Genomic DNA, 21,567 nt, shown 5'->3' with positions numbered 1-21,567 from the left:
AATGGCAGAGTCGAGTGTATTGTCTTTAAGCCATGTCACTGTAAGAACAAAGACACAGCATTCCCTGATGTCCCTCTGCGATTGAATCCTTGCTGAGTTCACAAAGTTTATTTTCCAGCGATTGGACATTAGCCATCAGGATACTATGTGCAGGAGGCCGTGTAGCCCTCCTTTTCAGCCGAGCTTAGAGGTAAAAGTCTAAACGGGATCCTTGGGACATCCCAACTCTGAAGTTGACATTTTAAATGGTTAAGGGTTAAGGTTAGGGTTATGTAAAGGTTATGGATAGGGTTAGGTTAAGGGTAAGGGTTTAGGGTAGGGACGTCCCAAGATCGAGGATAACGCTAACCTAGCTTGGAGTTCCTCCCTCGCCTGTGTTGCCTTTGGTCATCTTGGTCAGCAGCAACAGGTAGGCCCACTGTGCGGGGAACAAAGGAGCGAATATTGTACTCCCGATCTGGGAGGCCAAGAGATAAGTGTGTAGCTTCTCATTCATGATCCAGACGTGTGTCTGTCGTAGGAAATTATTGCATGAACACTCTGAGCAAACAAAGTCATAATTAACGTAAAAATAGCCATAAAAAAAAAGCTAAGCGAGCAGGAACCGGCAAGACGCGCGCCCTCCTTAGTGCTGCCATCTTATCTAGTGTTTTCAGAACAGGCACGGTGCATGTAGGAATCCTTAACAGGCAGCGACTGTCTTTGCACTATCTAATAAAACCTCAACCTAAATGGCACAAAGCCTGATTAAGCTTCAGCTTTACGTTTCCTCACAATAAAGGTGCCACGCATAGTCTTCCGTTATACCACCGACCCCTGGGAAATACTACAAGCTCAGGCATAGCCATTATTATACATTTGAGAGTGTGACCGTGTGTGCACATCTCTGATGTGTGTGTGTGTGTGTGTGTGTGTGTTTGTGTGTGTGTGTGTGTGTGAGAGAGAGAGAGTAAAAGAAAAGTAAGACACCAAGAGCTTCAGGTGAGAAATAAAAAATATTAGCATATTTATTACAGCGACATGAAGGACTTTAGAATGAGTACACCCTTTGAACAAGCGTATAGAAATCTGCCATGATAAATATAATGGGCCAAGGGCAGGAAGGAAGAAAGACCAGGGAGAGCGAGAGAACAATCTCACAAGGAATCAGTCTGGGAACATGTAAATAACCGGCCTGGCTGTGGGGTAGAAGACTTCACCAACAATTATTTAGGATCAGCTTACTATTTCCATATCCTAACTTTAACTGTTAGACGGGGAACACAGAACTGACCTTTGAACAGTGCCAAGGGGAAACTTTATCCATCCACATGAAAGGACTCAGCCTGGCTACGGTTCAAGGGTCGTGAGATAAGGGTCAAAGGTTATGACGTCCGGTTGGGGAGCGATGGATTAGCTTACCAAACGAGGACAATTTCAAAGTGTAAAATTATGAGTACTGACAGACAGCTAACCTTCAACTGGTCACCAATGCCTTGCAGTATTTTGCTGTTTTGAGTCTGAACGAACAGACGCAATATGCTGCTGTCATTTGTTGAATATTGGAATCTAATTGATGACACCGCAAAAGGCTTCTGGCAATTCAATCCATTCACTATAACGAATACATCGTCTGTTGGTAACGCATCATTAATAGCCACCTTCAGACACATTGGAAAGGTTAATTTAGCTGTTGAGATTTGCTCATCTCCATCATATGTGTGGGAGGCATTGGAACCCTTCAAATGGCTTTGGGATACGAAGGGAATAATTATAACTTTTCTCTGCCATACATTGACCAACGAGTTCAGACAAGTATACCAACAGGTCAGATTCCTAAACCAAAACAAACATGAAAAGTTTACTTTCTAATGTGTTTTTCAAATACAGCTTCCAATAAACTGGTGGTCGATTTACAGCAGCAGTATAGTTGTATGTATACTATTTTTTTTAAAGAACCAAAACAGAGGTGATAACCGCCTGGGGGGTTTTCAGTTAAAGAAAAAAAAAAAGTTAAAGATATTTTCTGTGACGTCACCTCAGGGAAACAGATAAATACTATGTACAGATGTGGTCATAACTCCGCCTCTATGGGGGATCAGGGGAGGAGGGGAACGGAAAAGGAAAGGGAGCACAGTAAATAAGGCATCTAAAAGTCGAGCGTCCTCAGGTCCACGGCCCGAGTGAAAACTGCACTCCCTGTCACCTGTCAATCAAAGGCTGAAACTTAATACCCATGCTACGTAAACGTACATTCCATAGGCCAGGTCATACGAATCACACGCTGCCTATCTCCCATGACCCGCCTCCGCAAGGGGAAAAAATGCCCGATTTCTCTCCTCCTTCAGAATAAAAGTACATCACCGTAATCATCATCGTCACCATTATTGTTACAAACATTCTAGAGTTTCAAATCAACTCTGTACATATTTTACAGTATGGTACAATGGTATATATGTTGGTGTGTTTGTGGTCCAGTCAGGTAGCAGAATAACACTATCATCATAAACATAACCAGACACAAACAGGGGTGCAGTGGACATTGACGACCATATTCAATCAAAGCGGCCTAACTGGATTTCCTAGATAAGTCCAAAACTCCACCCTCCCCTCCCCAAAGTGAGATGTTGGTTTTGATATGCTGTTGAATTTCCTTCGTTTCACATAGAAAACGTTGTTTTGTTGAGCACAGGACATTGATGTTTTTTCTCTCTCACTTATCCAGGAAATGAGGTTAGCAGGTTTGCTTGAATGGGACATTGGCTCTTGTAGATTTGGAAGCAGTTGACTGAACAGAGGTGGTTAGGACAAACCGTGAATGAACCCATGTTAATCAAGAGGAAAAATGAGGCAAAAAAAACATCACTCGGCACAGTCTACTCAAGTCAAGTCTACCTCGCAATCAAGTTTGCCCAACGTTTCCGAGCAATACTAACTGTACATGGCACACCGTCTGCGAAACAGAAACACATTCCACACAGTGTCAACGTCACACATACACGGTTATCTACTTCTCCGCTCTTCTTCTGTCACCAAAAGGTACAGCTTCCCCAACTGAGGCCAACCCTTGGAAGAAAATGTGACAACACTGCACTGCCCTGCAGGTTTCTTACCCACGACACCCTATACGTTGTTGCTCTAGGCTGTACTAAAATGAACTTTACTCAAGTGAACTGTGTGCGTCTGGAAGCCCTATCTGTTCCTGGCCAAACGGAATGGAAGTCTTCTGAGACCATGAACAGACATCTCCGTCTCGTCTTTTCACATCCCTCTATTTCTCCTACCTCCCTCACTCATCCATGATACGGCGAAGAGCGTCCTGGGGGAGGGGCTTATAGGAAGGGGAGGGGCCTGGCAACACATGCACCAGGAAGGAACATCCCACCTGCGTTGCCTGACCACTGATACAAACTTTACGTTCAGTTCTAGACTGGCGGACTGACACACAGCTCTTGTAAACATTTATCTATACATATACAATATCTCCTGGCACCATAAACTGTGTAGAAAATAAAAAAAAACAGCTTATTGTAAAACGAAAAACAAAACAACCATAAAAACAACTGTACACTAAACTTCACAGACAGTGATGATAATTACAATCAAATTCATTTTTTAATTTTTACCATTTTTGTTGTATTTATTGATACAGAGACGTCTTGGATGTAGCCTGGTTTCTGAGGTGGCTGGGTTGCTAAGCCTCTAAGTGCGTGGACAGAAGCTGGAAGTGCCTACGCTATCAAAACATCCAGGACGGGTGGAATGGTGAAGCTGCGAAGAGGAAGTAAAGGAGCCGAGCGTCCATTACGGCTCCATCTAAGTGTCTTTGTATGGGGAAACCCAACCCAAGATGTCTATATTGGCTTAATCTCAGCGTGTCTCAGTGGTTCAACTCAAAGCAGAGCATCCATTTTGGCCCTCTCTCTCTCTCTCTCTCTCTCGGTGTGTCTCTATGGGGAAACTGTTATACTTGGACGTGGGTCCCCTGGGTCTGCAGGCTCTGGACACTGGAGAGGATCTTCTTCTGGTGACCCGCCAAAGTCACATCCATCTTAACGAGCTCACTACAGAAGAGGACAGAGCAAAAAGGGACTTAGAAAAATGAGAAACAGCAGCAACAACAGACTCCCCCTTTCCCCCTAGCTCTGCTGACTCCTACTCCCCTTTCCCTAACCCAGCTCAGCCCAGCCTCAGCTTAGCCCTGCTCAACCCTGCTTCAGCTCAGCCCAGCTCAGCCCTGCCCAGCTCAGTCCAGCCCTGCCCATGTCTCTCACCTGATGGTGATGTAGAGGACAGAGTCCAGGGTGACGTATCCAGCCCTGGAGAAGTTCTCCTTGTACTGGCCCATCTTGATGGCCTCCAGCCACTCTTCCACCGTACTCACACTAAACTCCGGAGTGGTTGGGTCTTCCCTGCTGGGCAAACAGGAGAGAATATACACATTCTTATCAGCATAGTTAAATATCCCAAACAGTCCAGATACTAGTTCTAATAGTTTATTCTGGATCTGACAGTGTGTGCCTGAAGACTGAGTTTTTTGACCCATTGTAACTCACCACACTGAGCTGTTGGCCAGCTCTCGGAGTCTGGCTGGGTTTCTGATCAGCTTGTCCAGGGTGGTGACGATCTGGCCAAACTTGGGCCGTTCGCTGCGGCCCTTCTCCCAGCAGTCCAACATCAGCTGGTGGAGGACAACAGGACAGTCCATAGGGGCCGGGAGACGGTATCCCTCATCTATCGCTTTTATCACCTGGAAATAGGGGGAGGGAGATAGAGAGAGAGAGAGAGAGAGAGAGAGAGAGAGAGAGAGAGAGAGAGAGAGAGAGAAATAGGGTCGGATTAGATAGACCCTAGTCAATCACAAAAATTGTCATCATAATAATTTGAATCCACCGAGGATGGGGGAGAGTCCGCCTAGCTTCCGCACAAAACCAGCCATCAATAGCGAATCATCTATTAACATATACCATATCAGCTATACACTGTGCTTTATTATAATGAAACAACTCACATCCTGGTTGGACATCTCCCAGTAGGGTCTCTCTCCGTATGAGACCACCTCCCACATGACGATGCCGTAGCTCCACACGTCACTGGCTGACGTGAACTTCCTGTAGGCAATGGCCTCTGGAGACGTCCATCGGATGGGGATCTTCCCTCCCTGGAAGGATTAATAACAGGTTTGTAAATGGTTAACAGTACATGTAGAAAGGGTTAATATCAGGTTTGTAAATGGTTAACAGTACATGTAGAAAGGGTTAATAACAGGTTTGTAAATGGTTAACAGTACATGTAGAAAGGGTTAATAACAGGTTTGTAAATGGTTAACAGTACATGTAGAAAGGGTTAATAACAGGTTTGTAAATGGTTAACAGTACATGTAGAAAGGGTTAATATCAGGTTTGTAAATGGTTAACAGTACATGTAGAAAGGGTTAATAACAGGTTTGTAAATGGTTAACAGTACATGTAGAAAGGGTTAATAAAACATTACTTTGAAGGTTAATACAGGATTTACAAACTACTACTATTCATGACTGTCTGCATTGGCAATATGTACCAACTCATTGAATTCTATTGAAAGAGAGAGGGGAACAAGCCCTGTTGTGGGTGCGTAGGTAGGAAAGCTCAAAGAACTGCACGGAAACACAGAACCGAGTAGTCATAGGGATGTACCTCATTATATTCATTGATTAAAACACAAACCCAAAGCATTTCTTTCTATTCGCACAATAACAGGGACCACAGTAGAGCTTTGACTTCACTCCTCCATCTGTCCTCTTTCACAAGCCTTTCACAAGCCTTTCCCTTTGTTGTTCAGGAGGAAAATAAGGATCAAAGGAGTGTATATGGAGTAGGCATAGCAGAAAACAGGCTTTTAAAAGGCATTGACTGTGTATAAGGAGGACAGAGGAGACGGCATTAAGATGCCTGGTTGGCTCTCTACACAGATCACACCAGTCTTAACATGCTGCTACTGCTGAACTCCTTCTAGTCCCAGCTCTCTGGTCAAAGTCAAATGAAAGAGACAAAGTAAGCAGTCACCCCCCCTTTCCTTTTCTATCTCCCCTGCTACCCCCCACTCTGTTCATCTCACTCCACTCTTTCTCTCTGTCTCTCTTTCTCTATCTTCCCTCTCCATCCCCTCCATCCCCTCCCTCCCTCTCGCTCTCTCTCTCTCTCTCTCTGCATCTTTCCTTCTCCACTACCCCCTCCCTCTCCTCTATCCCTCCTTCCCTCTGTGGCCTGTAGATGTATGTGTGTGAGTCTCCTGACACTGCTGACTATGTGTGTAGATGTACAGTACCTACCAGCGAGTGACTGACGCATTGGTTGAGTAATTATCGATCTCTAAACTTCAATTTTTTTATCCAAGATTTTAGACAAAGTTTTTTTCAAGCAATTTGTGGCTTATTTGAGTATAAACAACTTATTTGAAAAATTCCAGTCGGGCTTCCACTCATTTTACAGCATCGAAACTGTAACGGTTTTCATGTGGTGAAGGAGAGTCGGACCAAACTGCAGCGTGTAGATTGCAATCCATGTTTAATAAAACAACGTAACACGAATCAAAACACAAACTCAACAAAACAATAAACGTAATGAAAACCGAAACAGCCTAAACTGGTGCAAACTAACACAGAACATGGGCATCAGGACACTAAGGACAATCACCCACAACACATCCAAAGAATATGGCTGCCTAAATATGGTTCCCAATCAGAGACAACGATAAACACCTGCCTCTGATTGAGAACCACTTCAGACAGCCATAGACTTACCTAGAACACCCCACTAAGCTACAATCCCACTACATACACACCACATACAAAAACCCATGTCACACCCTGGCCTGACCAAATAAATGAAGATAAACACAAAATACTTCGACCAGGGCGTGACAGAAACTGCTTTATTTAAAGTCAGTAATGACCTTCTGTTGGCTGCCGATGCATGCTCCATTCTCGTTATTTTAGAACCCAGTGCAGCATTTGATACTATTGATCAGAACATCCTTGCTGACGAGCAGGAAAGGTGAGTGGGAATCTCCGGCATTGCCCTCGACTGGTTCAGGTCATATCTATGTAGCATACGTTTCTCAATGAGCATGCATGAGTGGTTCAGCATCATCCCCAGCATCAATTCACTATGGTGTCCCTCAGGGGTCAATTCTGGGCCCCATCCTTTTTTCCCTGTACAAGCTTCCCTTTGTTAACGTCATCCGCAATCATAACATTCAGTTTCACTGCTATGCAGATGACACGCAGCTTTTTTTTTTTTTACCAATCTGACCGAGTGACCAAGCTAGCATAGCTACCTTTCACTAGTGTCTTACTGACATCAAATGTTGGATGTCTGACGAATTTCTCCAGCTCAATGATAAGAAATCAGAGGTTGATTTATTTGGCACCCACCTTGCTAGAACCCATATTGTAAATAACCTTGGATATTTGTCCACCAATGTAAAGCCTACGGACAGAAACCTTGGCATCTTCATTGACCCTGACCTAAACCTCTGCATGGAAAAAAGGTTGTCCAGTCCTGCTTTAATCATCTAAGAAATATAGCTAGTCTTGTAAGGTTCTGCTTTTCTTTTCTTAAATCAACCTTGTGTTCTTTTTCTTTGTGTTCTGGAATGTAGCCCTGTTTCTTTGTGTTCTGGAACGTAGCCCTGTTTCTTTGTGTTCTGGAACGTAGCCCTGTTTCTTTGTGTTCTGGAACGTAGCCCTGTCTTTAATTTTTGTTCATTGATTTCACCTGTGTTTGTTTCTCACCTGGTCTCATCAGCTCCCTATTTAGTTCAGTTGATTCTGTTTGTATGGTTGTGAGGTATTGTTTGTTTTTGACTGCCTACCTGTGTTTGACCACTGCCTGCCTGTGACCATGATCTACCGCGCTCTGCACGTGAATCTACACCTTTTTCTCCATGGGGATTCACGTCAGAATACCTCGCCTAAAAACGGAATGGATTCAGTGGAGCTACAGCGGCAGCTAACCCAGCAAGAGGAGCTTATGGAGGACATTTGCCATCTTCTCCGCCAGCCTATCCCTATCCTCCGATGCCAGGTATCGTAACCCATAGCCCTCCTTCATTCATACCCATGCCTGGAGAATATGACGGTTTGCCAGGGAAATGTCAGGGATTTCTGATGCAATAGAGCAAATACATTGAGCACAACATCACTAACTTCGCCACCAACAACAGCAGGGTGGATTTTTGTTGGGTCTCTACTCACAGGCAAAGCCCTGAGCCACCGCCATATGGACTTTCAACAGCACAGAACTCGGATCTTAGACCCATTTTCACACCCTCTTCAAAGAGGTATTCGATCACTCCCTCCAGTCGTCCTATAGGACTTCAACAAGGACGTAATTTAGTTGCCGAGTATGCCCTTGAGTTCCACACCATGGCTGCAGGGAGTGGATGGAATGAGGCTGCTTCTTGTCTTACCGTCTACCGAAGAGGGCTCAACAGGGAACTTCAGGTGGAGCTGGCCTGTAGAGGTGACCTTCAGGTTTTAAGTCAATGCATTTGTATCTCCATCGACCACCTCATCACCGATCTCTGAAGAACTCTGCCACCCAGGAACCCGAAACATTCCCTTCACGTTACTCCATCCGAGTCTTCCAGAACCCATGCAGTTGGGCCGTGCTCCTCTCCCGTGTATTGAACGGTAAAAGCGGATCCAAAAAGGGCTCTGCCTATACTGTGGAGCGAAAGATCATCTACTCAGCCATTGGGCACAGGATTCATCACGCCCCTGACACAGAGTGTCACCCTCCAGATTGGAGTCTTCCACACCGAAACCATTCAATTCATGGAACTCTCATCCCCCAAACAGCGACTCATCCTTGGACCCCCCTAGCTTTGTCATCACGTCCCTGCCATCTCGTGGCAACAAGGTGAACTACTGTCCTGGTCTTCTACCTGCTTCACCAGTTGTCTCAGCCTACTCTGCAGAGCCACCACCATTGAGGACTCTGCCTCTGCATTGCCTCCCACTATACCATCTGAATTCGCCCAGTATAGCAATGTCTTCAGCAAAACCAAGGCCTCCACTCTGCCACCACATCGCCCAGGAGACTGTGCTATTGATTTACTCCTTGGAGTGTCCCCACCGAAGGGCCGTGTTTACCCCTATCTTTCCCAGAAAATGAGACGATGAAGAACAACATTGATGAATCACTCAAACGGTTTCATTCGTCATTCTTCTTCCCTGGCTGCGTCGGAAAAACGCACAGTGGTCTCCGTCCATGTATTGATTATGATTCCCTGAATGACGTCACGGTCAATAACCGTTTCCCTCGTCCTCTGATCCCAGCGACCCTTGAACAAGTGGGCTGCGCCAACATCTATACTAAACTCGACCTGTGAAGTGCATATAACCTTGTGTGAAGGCAACGCATGGAAGACGGCCATTATCACCGCTCGAGGGCACTACGAACACCTGGTCATTCCTTACGAACGCCTCTGCCGTCTTCCAATCCTTTATGAACAAGGTTTTCCAGGATATGATCAACCGCTTTCTCATCGTCTGCATTGATGACATCCTGATTTATTCCAACTCCCTGAAGGAACACATACAGCAGGTGCAAATGGTTCTTCAACGGCTCCTTGACCATAACCTTTATGTGAAGACTGAAAAGAGTGCCTTCCATATAACCTCTGTAAGCTTCGTACTGACACCTGGAGGGGTCAGCATGGATGAGAACAAAGTCCCCACCATCAGTAACTGGCCCAAACCCACCACCGTTAAGGAACTCCAACGTTTCATTGGGTTCTCCAACTACTATCGCCAGTTCATTCGGAACTTACTTCAGTTCTTCAGCCGCTCCCCTCACTGCCCTTACCAACCAAAAGACCCAGACCCTTCAATGGACTGATACCACCCTGACTGCGTTCAACAACTGGGAACGCCTCTTCACCTCAGATCCTGTCCTTTGCCAACCTTATCCGATCCTTCCTTTCACCATGGAGGTGGATGCCTCCGAAATAGGAGCCATACTCTCTCAGCGGGTGGGAACACCTCCCAAATCACATCCCCGTGCCTTCTTCTCCAAGACGTTATCCCCTGCTGAGAGGAATTACGATGTGGGGAACATAGAACTCCTCGCCATCAAGCTGGCCCTTGAGTGGCGGCACTGGTTGGAGGGCGCACCACATCCCTTTCTCATCTAACAGATCATCATAATCTGGAATATTTCAGAGGGGCTAAGAGGTTCAACTCCAGACAATCCCGCTGGGCTCTTCTTCACATGCTTCCATTTCCATGTTACATACATCCCTGGAAGGAAAAATGTAAAAGCTGATGCTCTCTCCCACCAGTTTGACCTTCCGACCATTCTTCCTTCCTCTTGCATTATGGGACCGGTACAGTGGGAGGTTCACTCTGCCATACAAGAAGCCCTTACCTCAGACCCAGCTCCTCCTGAGACACCAGCTGGGAGGAGTTACGTACCAGAAGCTGTTAGACCCCAACTAAATGCAATGGTGTCACACGTCCTTGGGGTCAGGACACCCAGGCATTACATGAACCACCGAACATCTAGCCCAGAAGTTCTGGTAGTCCTCACTGGCATCCGGCGTAAGGAATTGCGTACTCTCCTGTCCAGTCTGCACCCAAATCCCTCGTCATCTCCCCTCCGGGAAGCTTCAACCTTTGCCAATCCCTCACAGACCCTGGTCCCACATAGCTGTTGACTTCATCACAGACCTTCCTGAATCCTCTGGTAACACCACCATCCTTATCATAGCAGACCGTTTTTCAAAAATGTGTTGTCTGGTTCCTCTTCCCCATCTACTTAACACCATGGAATTGGCGGGGTGTATGTTCCAGCAGATGTTCTGTCTGTATGGGATTCCGGAGGACATCGTCTCTGACCACAGGCCCCAGTTTGTCTTCCGGGTGTGGCGAGCCTTCTGCGCCCGACTGGGTGTCACCCTCAGCCTCTCCTCCAGGTACCACCCCCAGACCAACGGGCAGACGGAACACCTGAACAAAGTAATAGGGAAGTACCACCGGCAACAATGTTCTACCTCTCCACATGACTGGAGTCTGTATATGGCCTGGGCCGAATACACTCAGAACTCACTCATGCACTAATCCCTCCACCTTACTCCATTTCAGTGTGTCCTTGGTTACCAATCCCCCATGTTTCCTTGGGAGGCGGAGCCTAGTACTGTCCCAGCTGTCGACGACTGGTTTTGGCATAGTGAGCGGGTATGAGAGAAAGTATTCACACCCCTTCACTTTTTCCACATTTTCTTGTGTTACAGCTTGATTATTACAACTGATTAAATTTAGATTTTGTGTCACTGATCTACACATAATACCGCATAATGTCAAAGTGGAATTCTGTTTGTAGAACATTTTAGAAATGAATAAATGTCAAGCTGAAATGTCAAGTATTCAACCCCTTTGTTGTGCCAAGCTTTACTTAAATTCAGGAGTAAAATTGTGCTTAACAAATCGCATGATACATTGCATGGACTCCTTCCATATTCAATAATAGTGGTTATTAACATCATTTTGTAATGACTACCCCATCTCTGTAACCCCACTCATAAAAGTATCTGTAAGGTCTCTCAATCGAGTAGTGAATTTCAAGCACAGATTCAACCACAAAGAACAAGAGTTTTATAATGCAAAGAAGGGTACCTATAAAAAAAATGTACGCAGACATTGAATATCCCTTTGAGCACGATGAAGATTCTAATTACACTAAGGATGTTGTAGCACTATACCCAGTCACTACAAACATACAGGCAGCCTTCCTAACCCAGTTGCCAGAGAGGAAGGAAACCACTCAGGGATTTCACCATGAGGCGAATGGTGACTTTAAAACAGTTACAGAGTTGAATTGCTGTGATATGAGAACAGAGGATGGATCAACTACATTATAGTTACTCCACAAAAGAAGGAAGCCTGCACTGAATACAAATATTTGAAAACATGCATCCTGTTTGCAACAAGGCACTAAAGTTATACTGCAAAAAATGAGGCAAAGCAATTCACTGTTTGTCCTGAAAAGTGTTATGTTTGGGGCAACTCCAATACAACACATTACTGAGTAGCACTCTCCATATTTTCAAGCATAGCATGCTAGCAATCATAAAGGACTGGGGAGTTTTTTAATGATAAAAAGTCTACAGAATGGAGTTAAGCACAGGCAAAATCCTAGAAAAGCTGTTTCAATCTGCTTTCAACCAGACACTGGGAGATGAATTCACCTTTCAGCAGGACAATAACCTAAAACACAAGGCTAAATCTACACTGGAGTTGCTTACCAAGAAGACAGTGAATGTGGCCACGATTTATTTTTGACTTAAATCTACATGAAAGTCTTATGGCAAGACCTGAAAACGGTTGTCTAGCAATGATCAACAGCCAAGAATACAGTGAAAGTGAATGTGTCCGAGTTACAGTTTTGACTTAAACCTACTTGAAAATGTACGGCATGAAAATGACCAACAACCAATTTGACAGAGCTGGAACATTTTTGAAAATAATAAATGGGCAAATTTTGCCCAATTCAGGTGTAGAAAGCGTTTAAGAGACTTATACCCAGAATGATGCTGCCAAAGGTGCTTCAACAAGGTATTTAGTCAAGAGTGTGAATATTTATGTCCATTTAATATTTCTGTATTTCATGTTCAATACATTTGCTAACATTTATAAAAATATGTTTTTACTTTGTTATTATGGGATGCACATGGGTGAGATAATTATAGACATTTAATCCATTTTGAATTCAGGCTGTAACACAACAAAATGTGGAATAAATCAAGGGTTATGAATAGTTTCCGAAGGCACTGTTGCTAGGTCTATGCGCTTATCCGGTCCTTCTATATCTTTGTGACGTGCCAAGGAGGTAAGGGGTTGCTCTGGCATTGGGCATTAGTATAATCTTCCTCGTTTTATCTCTGGGGCATGAGGGGCGAGGAGTAGGGGAGTGAACGGTGAGCTAGAGAGGTGAGAAAAACAGAAGCTTCTTCTATGACAAACCCGCAATTATCCCAATGGGAGGACAAGGGGCACTGTTAGACTAACAGAGATTGACAGGCTCTTTCACACAGGATTTCTCAATCTACCGCTCTCTCTTTCTCTCACAAAAGGAGGAAGGGAGTAAGGGGCAATAGGAAGGGAAGGAGTGAGGGGGGGGGAATGGAAAGTAGAGAGGTGAAAAGGGGACATGCTGGTGAGAGGAGTAAGGGGGGGTGAGGGTTGAGGTGAAGAAGGGTATGAGAGAGGTGAGAGAAGAAATGCATTTTGTCAGACAAACCTGCAATTACCGCATACTGGGACGACAGCGGCACTGACATGGACTGACAAGCTCTCTCCTTCTCGCAATCTCTCTCTTTCTCGTCATCTTCTCTCAGTCACTCAACCTCACAAACATACAGTACGCTACAACATTGATAAAAATCCAATGCTTTCATTGATAATTGATAAAAATCCCATCCTTTCAGATCTACAAAGGCTGTGTTAACACAGGCAGCCCAATTCTGATCTTTTTTTTTCTCAGTAATTGGTCTTTTGAAAAATCTGATCAGTGCTGAAAAATAAAAAAAATCTGAATTGGGCTGCCTGTGTAAATGCAGCCTTTGTAGATCTGAAATGATTGGATTGGGGGAAATTCCACCTAGGCCTATCAGTACAATTACCACATTGCTTATACCCAAATCCATATATATAGCTAAATCTACCGTAGAGTATATAGTGCATTCAGAAAGTATTCAGATCCCTTAACTTTTTCCACATTTTGTTACATTACAGCCTTATTCTAAAATTGATCAAATCGTTTTTTTTTACCCTCATCAATCTACACACAATACCCCATAATGAGAAAGCAAAAACTGTTTTCTAGAAATTTCTGCAAATTTATAGAAAGAAAAAAAATTGTGAAATATCACATTTACATAAATATTCAGACCCTTTACTCAGTACTTTGTTGAAGCACCTTTGGCAGTGATTACAGCCTCAAGTCTTTCTTGGGACAAACGCCAAGTGGGCTATCATGTGTCTTCCGTCTGGCCACTCTACCATAAAGGCCTGATTGGCGGAGTGCTGCAGAGATGGTTGTCCTTCTTGAAGGTTCTCCCATCTCCACAGAGGAACTCTGGAGCTCTGTCAGAGTGACCATTGGGTTCTTGGGGACCTTAAATGCTGCAGAAATGTGTGGGTACCCTTTCTCAGATCTGTGCCTCGACACTATCCTGTCTCGGAGCTCTATGGACAATTCCTTCGACATCATGGCTTGTTTTTTTTCCCTGGGACCTTATATACATAGGTGTGTGCCTTACCAAATCATGTCCAATCAATTAAATGTACCACAGGTGGACTCCAATCAAGTTGTAGAAACATCTCAAGGATGATCAATGGAAACAGGGTGCACCTGAGGTCAATTTCGAGTCTCACAGCACAGGGTCTGAATACTTATGTAAATATGGTATTTCTCAAAACTTGTTTTCGCTTTGTAGTTATGGGGTATTGTGTGTAGATTGATGAGGAAAACACATTTTAGAATAAGGCTGTAACGTAACAAAATGTGAAAAAAGGGGAAGGGGTCTGAATACTTTCCAAATGGACTGTGTGCCTATCCAGTCCTTTTACATCTTGCCAAGGGGTTAAGGGTCGAACCAAATTCCAATCGCACCACCCTGTATCAGTCTGATTTAACGAGCACATTCCTTGACCTACATGTGCGCTATAGTAACACATTCTCATTGACATTACATGTGTGGTGTGTGTTTTGTCTTACCCGTGTGGTGTATGCTGCCTCGGGGTCGTCCTCCAGTACTCGGGACAGGCCGAAGTCAGACACCTTACACACCAGGTTGCTGTTGACCAGGATGTTGCGGGCGGCCAGGTCTCGGTGAACGTAGCTCATGTCAGACAGGTACTTCATGCCCGACGCGATGCCGCGCAGCATGCCCACCAACTGGATGACTGTAAACTGACCATCGTGTTTCTACCACAGAAAGAGGGAGAGAGCGAGAGAGAGAGAGAGAGAGAAACTGACTGGTGTATACAAGTTGTTTGCTGTTACATGTTTTGTCTGTGTTGTTACCGTCAACCCAGCTACAACATGCCCTTGTGGAACAATAAAGTTGATTGAATTGGCTTGAATTGAACACATACAGTATACACACACCACGTCCCCACACCACAGTAGGCTTACCTCTGTCAATTACACCCCCCACCCGACTAAGTCTTTTCTCCCACAATCTCAAACGTCCATCTCCACAGGTCCACTAATATACAGTAGGCTGTGTCACTGAGAACAGATCACCACTGTACTAATCTCATTACCGCAGTGCAGATACAATTCTCTTTTAAGTGGAGCCCTTTCACAACCACAATACTCTGGCTGAATGATGATGAAAACTGACACCACAAAGAGGAAGAGGACCACTCGTTCATACGCACGCACGCACGCACGCACGCACGCACGCACGCACGCACGCACACACACACACACACACACACACACACACACACACACACACACACACACACACACACACACACACACACACACACACACACACACACACACATGCATATTCACAAACAAGCACACACACACACACACACACACACACACACACACACACACACACACACACACACACACACACACACACACACACACACACACACACCCATGCATATTCACAGACGCAAGCACACACACACCCACAGATGCGTCGGCGATGTTCGTTCTGGGGAGTCATCTGGCTAGTCAGAAATAGTGGCTTCATAAAAATCCAATATATTTCTGAGATCAGTTCTATGGGTTATAGGTCGTCCAGCTGCACCAAGGGTTACATGTGTTTCATTTGACCCCAGATCAATTAAGCATCGGCCACAAAAACAAAGCATCCCTCTTCCTCCCTCTCTTTCGTTCTCTTTCACTCACACTATCTCTCTCTCTCTTTCTCTCTCTCCCCCACCATAGTTCTGGTCTCTCCCCCCCACTTTCTCTCCTCCATCTCTCTCCCTCCCTTCGTCTCTCCAACCCCCACTCACGCCTACCCCCCGCCTCCCGTCGTCTCCCTCATATCCCTTACTGGAAGTGCTGCTATAGGATAGGGAGAGATTGATAAAAGAGGAAGTCTGTGGGTTGAAAAGACAGAGCAATCAATCAGCATTTCACAAAACAAGACCTAATTAACTTACTCCACAGCTGCTGAAACACCGGCAGGGGATGTAGATGGATATTGTTCTGAGAGCGAGAGAGAGCTGTTGTGTGTTTGTGTGTGAGTGTGTGAGGTAGAACAGGATATTATGTGGGATGATATTGCTGTAACGTAAAGTAGGATCAAGGTCTAGTGGATATAGCTATAGGAGCGGAATAATGGACATAACACTCGTGGTCATCTACTTGTCCATCAATGTATACCAAGTCCAATTCTAAACATTACTGATGTGGTGTGTGTGTGGGTTTCTAGGTTTGTGAGTAAATCCCTCCATTGGCTTTTACTGTAAATTCATCCAGTATGAAGGAGGCCAGTAGGGTCGAGTGGTTTTCTTTCAGAACTGAAAGGACTCTAGTACTTTCTTACAAACACTTTATTTTTATTTACATCCCTCTTTCGAACAGCAGATATGTTTTAATACTACAGGAGCAGCACAAGCTGACCTTCAGAGAGGAATAATGAGAGTGTAGTGTGTGTGTGTGTGTGTGTGTGTGTTAACACAAACTAACCTTCAGGAAGGTATCCAGGGATCCATTCTCCATGAACTCCGTGATGATCATCACTGGCTTACCTGAGGACACAGAGAGAAAAACACATTGACATGTATACACAGAACACAACACAGATACATACTACAGAGAGGTCACAGCGGAGACCAACCTCATTCACTCTTTCTCCCACACACCTCAACCCATCGCTCTCTTCCACCTCTCCCTCTCGCTCTCTCTCTCTGGGGTACAGCATGTCGTCATCATTCACAGTGACAGCTTCTAATCAGGGCCATGCATAAACGTCAGGAGATAATTACTATGGGCCAATCCGCTAGGGTGTGTGTGCAGGGGGCCGTCTTGAGATCTCATGAATATTGATCAGCCTCTTGGGGTCGAGGGGAACGGGACAGGGGGGGACGGACAAAGGGAGGGGGAACATGAACACCTGTATGTGTGATGAGGGGCGGGGGGAAGGGGGTGGAGGCAGGGGGTAGTCAATGTGATTGATTGACAGGTCTAGTTCCCCGCCTGGCACCTGGTGGGGCTTACAAATTGACGAACAAAGTACCCCCATACGCAGGCACCCCACTGCTTTACATGACCCCATACCCCCCGAGAGAGAAGGGAGGAGAGAGGAAAGAGAGAGAGGGAGGAGGGAGGAGAGAGGAGGAGATGAGTGACAGGGAAAGAGAGGTGAGGAAAGAGGGTAAAGGGTGAGATTGGGACGAGAGCAGAGAGGTTTGAGGGAAATATGGTTGTCAGGGGTGAGGGGAGAGTAGGAAGAGTACGGAGAGAGAAATAAAGGTAAGAAAGATAGGTGAGGAATGAGGGGGAGGAAAAGGGGCAGCCGGGGGTGAGGGAGGCGGGAGGATAAGGTTGTCAGGGGAGGTCAGTAACAACACTGGGGAGTCCTACAGCACAGCTCTATACTGGGTAAAGACGGTGATACATCACCCTAAATGAAATCACTATCTCACTGAGATAAATGCCACACACACACACTGATAAATGCCTATCCTAACCCTCACCCCCAGCAGAGGAAAATCCAATTCCCTTCCACTTTTATCCCTTAGACTAATGTGGCTGTCAGAGAGGACACCGCTACCAGAGATGAGGCCAGAGGGTGTGTGTGTGTGTGTGTGAGTGTGTGTGTGTGTGTGTGTGTATGTGTCTCTGTGTGTGTATTGCATGGTGAGCATGGGGACAGCACTGCGACAGCCATCTGATTTCGAGGCTGTCCTGCGGAGAAGTGTGTGTGTGTGTGTGTCCTGTGACTGCTCTATCAAAGGCGCCGATGAAAGGGTCTGTGGGATTGATCCGTGCCAAAGGGTGGGGGGGGGTCTGACAGCTCACAGCCGGCCCCCCTGACCTAACAGGCAGACAGATAGACAGACAGACAGACAGACAGTGTGTGTGTGTGTGTGTGTGTGTGTGTGTGTGTGTGTGTGTGTGTGTGTGTGTGTGTGTGTGTGTGTGTGTGTGTGAGAGAGAGTGACAGACAGACAGACTGACAGGCAGGCAGGCAGACAGACAGGATACTGTGACAGAAGGAGTGCGAGGTTTGAAAAGAAAGGATGACAATATAATCTCATTGAACAAAGGTTAGCGACGCTCTATGTCTCTGGGTAAGCTTGAGAAGTAAAAGAGCATCCCTAACTAGAAAGAGAATGGGATGAGTGTTTTCACTGTGTGTTTTGTCTACTCTGACCGCTTGCGAAAACGCCACCATTCAGTTCAGCAGTCCAGATCGTCATTCATTTAGACCAGGCAATTATCCGATTGGTCTGTAATTCCTGTGCTATCTGAAGTCTCCATCTGGACTTCCACCATGGAGAATTAGCCTGACAAGATGGCAGGGGGTTAGCACCCCACACACACACACACACACACACACACACACACACACACACACACACACACACACACACACACACACACACACACACACACACACACACACACACACACACACACACACACACACACACACACACACACTCCCCTCTGTCCATCTATCTGTTTATCTCTCCCTCCCTCTGTTGCTCTGCTCCCAGACAATAGACCCCGTTGACCACGGCTCGGAGACGGAGTCACATGCTGGACACGCGCGCATATGTGCGTTCCACGTACGCATACACACAGGGTCAGGTTGTCACATTTAGCCTCTCTCTCTCATTAGCTCAATGTCTCTGTTGTGTTAACAAATAAAGCCCTGTGCTTAATATCCTACAGAAACACATTCAATTCAGCCCGGCATAGACATTCATTAATAAAGAGACATTCATTAAGATAAACAAGTGCAGAGAGTCACTTCAAGCCCACAGAGCGAACTTGGTTTTAGATGAGTTGTGTGTAGCTTTTAGCTCATAATGACTGTAAAAAAACATTAAGAACACCTGCTCTTTCCATGACACACACTGACCAGGTGAATCCAGCTGAAAGCTATGATCCCTTATTGAATCCACTTCAATCAGTGTAGATGAAGGGGGGGAGACAGGTTAACTTAAGGTATAGGGGGCAGCATTTTCACTTTTGAATAAATAGTGTCCCCAATTTCAACTTCCTGCTACTCATGCCAAGAATATAAGATATGCATAGTATTAGTATATTTGGATAGAAAACACTCTGAAGTTTCTAAAACTGTTTGAATCATGTCTGTGAGTATAACAGAACTTATGTAGCAGGCAAAACCCAGAGGACTAACCGTTCAGAATTGAAAAAAATTGAGGTCTGTCTGTTCAGTGAGTTCTCATTGGGAAACGATATTTCTTAGGCACTTGTTTTCAGTTCCTACCGCTTCCACTGGATGTCACCAGTCTTTGGAATTTGGTTGAGGTTATTCCTTTGTACAATGAAGAAGTACGGCCATCTAGGAAATGGGTAACGCTGTTGAGAGTTGCGCAAGACTTGAAAAGTAGCGTTAGTTTCCTCTCGTCCTCTATTGAAAACAGATTGAAAATTGAAAATTTGATCGATTATTAATGTTTAAAACATAAAAAATACAAAAATACAATACAAAACATTTCAAACTACCTTTGTAATACAACTTTAGGTATTACAAAGGCAGTTTGAAATGTTTTGGCAAAGTTTACAGGCAACTTCTGAAATATTTTGTAGTGACGTTGCGCAATTTGGAAGCTGTTTTCTTTCTGGATCAAACACGCCAAATAAATGGACGGAATTAATCGAACAAAAGGACCAATTGTGATGTTTATGGGACATATTGGAGTGCCAACAAAAGAAGCTCGTCAAAGGTAAGGCATGTTTTATATTTTATTCCTGCACTTTGTGTGGCGCCTGCCGGGTTGAAATATGCTACTCTCTTTGTTTACTGTTGTGCTATCATCAGATAATAGCTGATTATGCTTTCGCCGAAAAGCCTTTTTAAAATCTGACACGTTGTAGCTTTCATTTAGTATCTTACATGTGTGATTTAATAAAAGCGTTTAAAAGCAGTTGGAAGCCACGGGAGGAGTGTTATGCAGACGGCATCGCAGGAGCAGCTTAATGCTTATGTTTCTAGCTCCAACAGTGCAGTAATACCTGACAATACAAAGCAATACGCACACAAAAATCACCAAAATAAAAAAAAACATAACCTTAAGAAATATCAGAAAGAGTCCGGAATATAAATATATATATAGATATATATATATATGTATATGATGGTGTGCAGACATTATATGAATAGAACAGGTGTATACAGTGCATACAGTAGTTATATAGGATGAGCCTAGAGTAGAATACAGTGTATACACTAAGTGTACAAAACACTAGGAACGCCTTCCTAATATTGAGTCACAACCCCTTTTGTCCACAGAACAGCCTCAAATCGTCGGGGCAGGGACCTTACAAGGTGTCGAAAGCGTTCCACACAGATGCTGGCCCATGTTGACTCCAATGCTCCCCACAGTTTTGGGAAGCATTGGAGCATACTCGCTGTTTCTCATCTATGCATAGCCACTTCACCCTTACCTACATGTACAAATGACCTCAACTAACCTGTACCCCCGCACACTGACTCAGTACAGGTACCCCTGTATATAACCTCATTATTGTTATGCTATTGTGTTACTTTTGATTATTTTTAACTTTAGTTTATTTGGTAAATGTTTTCTTAACTCTTCTTGACCTGTACTGTTGGTTAAGGTTTCATGGTACCCTGTTCAAAGGCACTTAAAATCTTTCGTCTTGCCAGTTCACCCTCTGCATGGCAAACATACACAATCCATGTCTCTAATTGTCTCAAGGCTAAAAAAATCCTTCATTAACCTGTCTCCTCCCCTTCATCTACACTGATTGAAGTGGATTTAACTGTTGACATCGACAAGGGGTCATAGCTTTCACCTTGATTCACCTGGTCAGTCTATGTCATGGAGAGAGGATGTTTTGTACACTCCGTTTTACGTCACTGTGTCCAGTATGAGGGAAGTTAGAGGTTGTTTAGCGAGCCAATGCTAACTAGTGTTATCGTAATGATGGGATGTCTACAGCTATCTGCTAGCATGCGAGCAGATACCATAGACTTCCAGTCATTATGCTAACGCTAGTAAGCAATTATGCTAACGCTAGCAAGCAACTTGTGCTAATGCTAGCAAGCAACTTGTGCTAACGCTAGCAAGCAACTTGTGCTAACGCCAGTTAGCAATTTCCTTCAAACTGCACGCAGAGAACCAAAAATGGTATCCACGAGTTCACCTGACTCTGGGGGAGTAGAGGAAGGGCCTCATTGCCCAAATCCCGAAGTATCCCTTTAAGAGTGTGTATCTGTGTGTGATGCTCAGTGCTCCAGAGCTAGTTCATTTGCAGTAGGGCGGTGAGCAGGCTTGCAGATTGCCTATTGATCTTCTGCCAGGTGTGAGAGCAGCAGAGTGTAAAATGGATCCAGGAGTTT

At 44.9% G+C, this 21,567-nt stretch overlaps 2 protein-coding genes across 2 annotated transcripts in view; one reads left to right on the top strand and one right to left on the bottom strand.

The window, feature by feature from the left end:
• Nucleotides 1-21,567, top strand: part of LOC127907673 (uncharacterized) — a 308,290-nt gene that overhangs the window by 124,063 nt on the left and 162,660 nt on the right. The window lies entirely within an intron of this gene.
• Nucleotides 983-21,567, bottom strand: part of epha4b (eph receptor A4b) — a 167,448-nt gene continuing 146,863 nt past the window's right edge. The window contains exons 14-19 of the mRNA XM_052464201.1: nucleotides 16,692-16,753; nucleotides 14,742-14,951; nucleotides 4,991-5,140; nucleotides 4,536-4,729; nucleotides 4,254-4,391; nucleotides 983-4,043 (exon numbers count right to left, since the gene is read on the bottom strand). Of these exons, the coding sequence (XP_052320161.1) occupies nucleotides 3,944-4,043; nucleotides 4,254-4,391; nucleotides 4,536-4,729; nucleotides 4,991-5,140; nucleotides 14,742-14,951; nucleotides 16,692-16,753 (854 nt within the window). The 3' untranslated portion in view covers nucleotides 983-3,943. The remainder of the gene's footprint in view (nucleotides 4,044-4,253; nucleotides 4,392-4,535; nucleotides 4,730-4,990; nucleotides 5,141-14,741; nucleotides 14,952-16,691; nucleotides 16,754-21,567) is intronic.

The sequence above is a fragment of the Oncorhynchus keta genome, chromosome 15 (genome assembly GCF_023373465.1).
Source record: "Oncorhynchus keta strain PuntledgeMale-10-30-2019 chromosome 15, Oket_V2, whole genome shotgun sequence".
NCBI classification, from domain to species: domain Eukaryota; kingdom Metazoa; phylum Chordata; class Actinopteri; order Salmoniformes; family Salmonidae; genus Oncorhynchus; species Oncorhynchus keta.
This window is presented reverse-complemented; position numbering and strand designations above follow the sequence as displayed.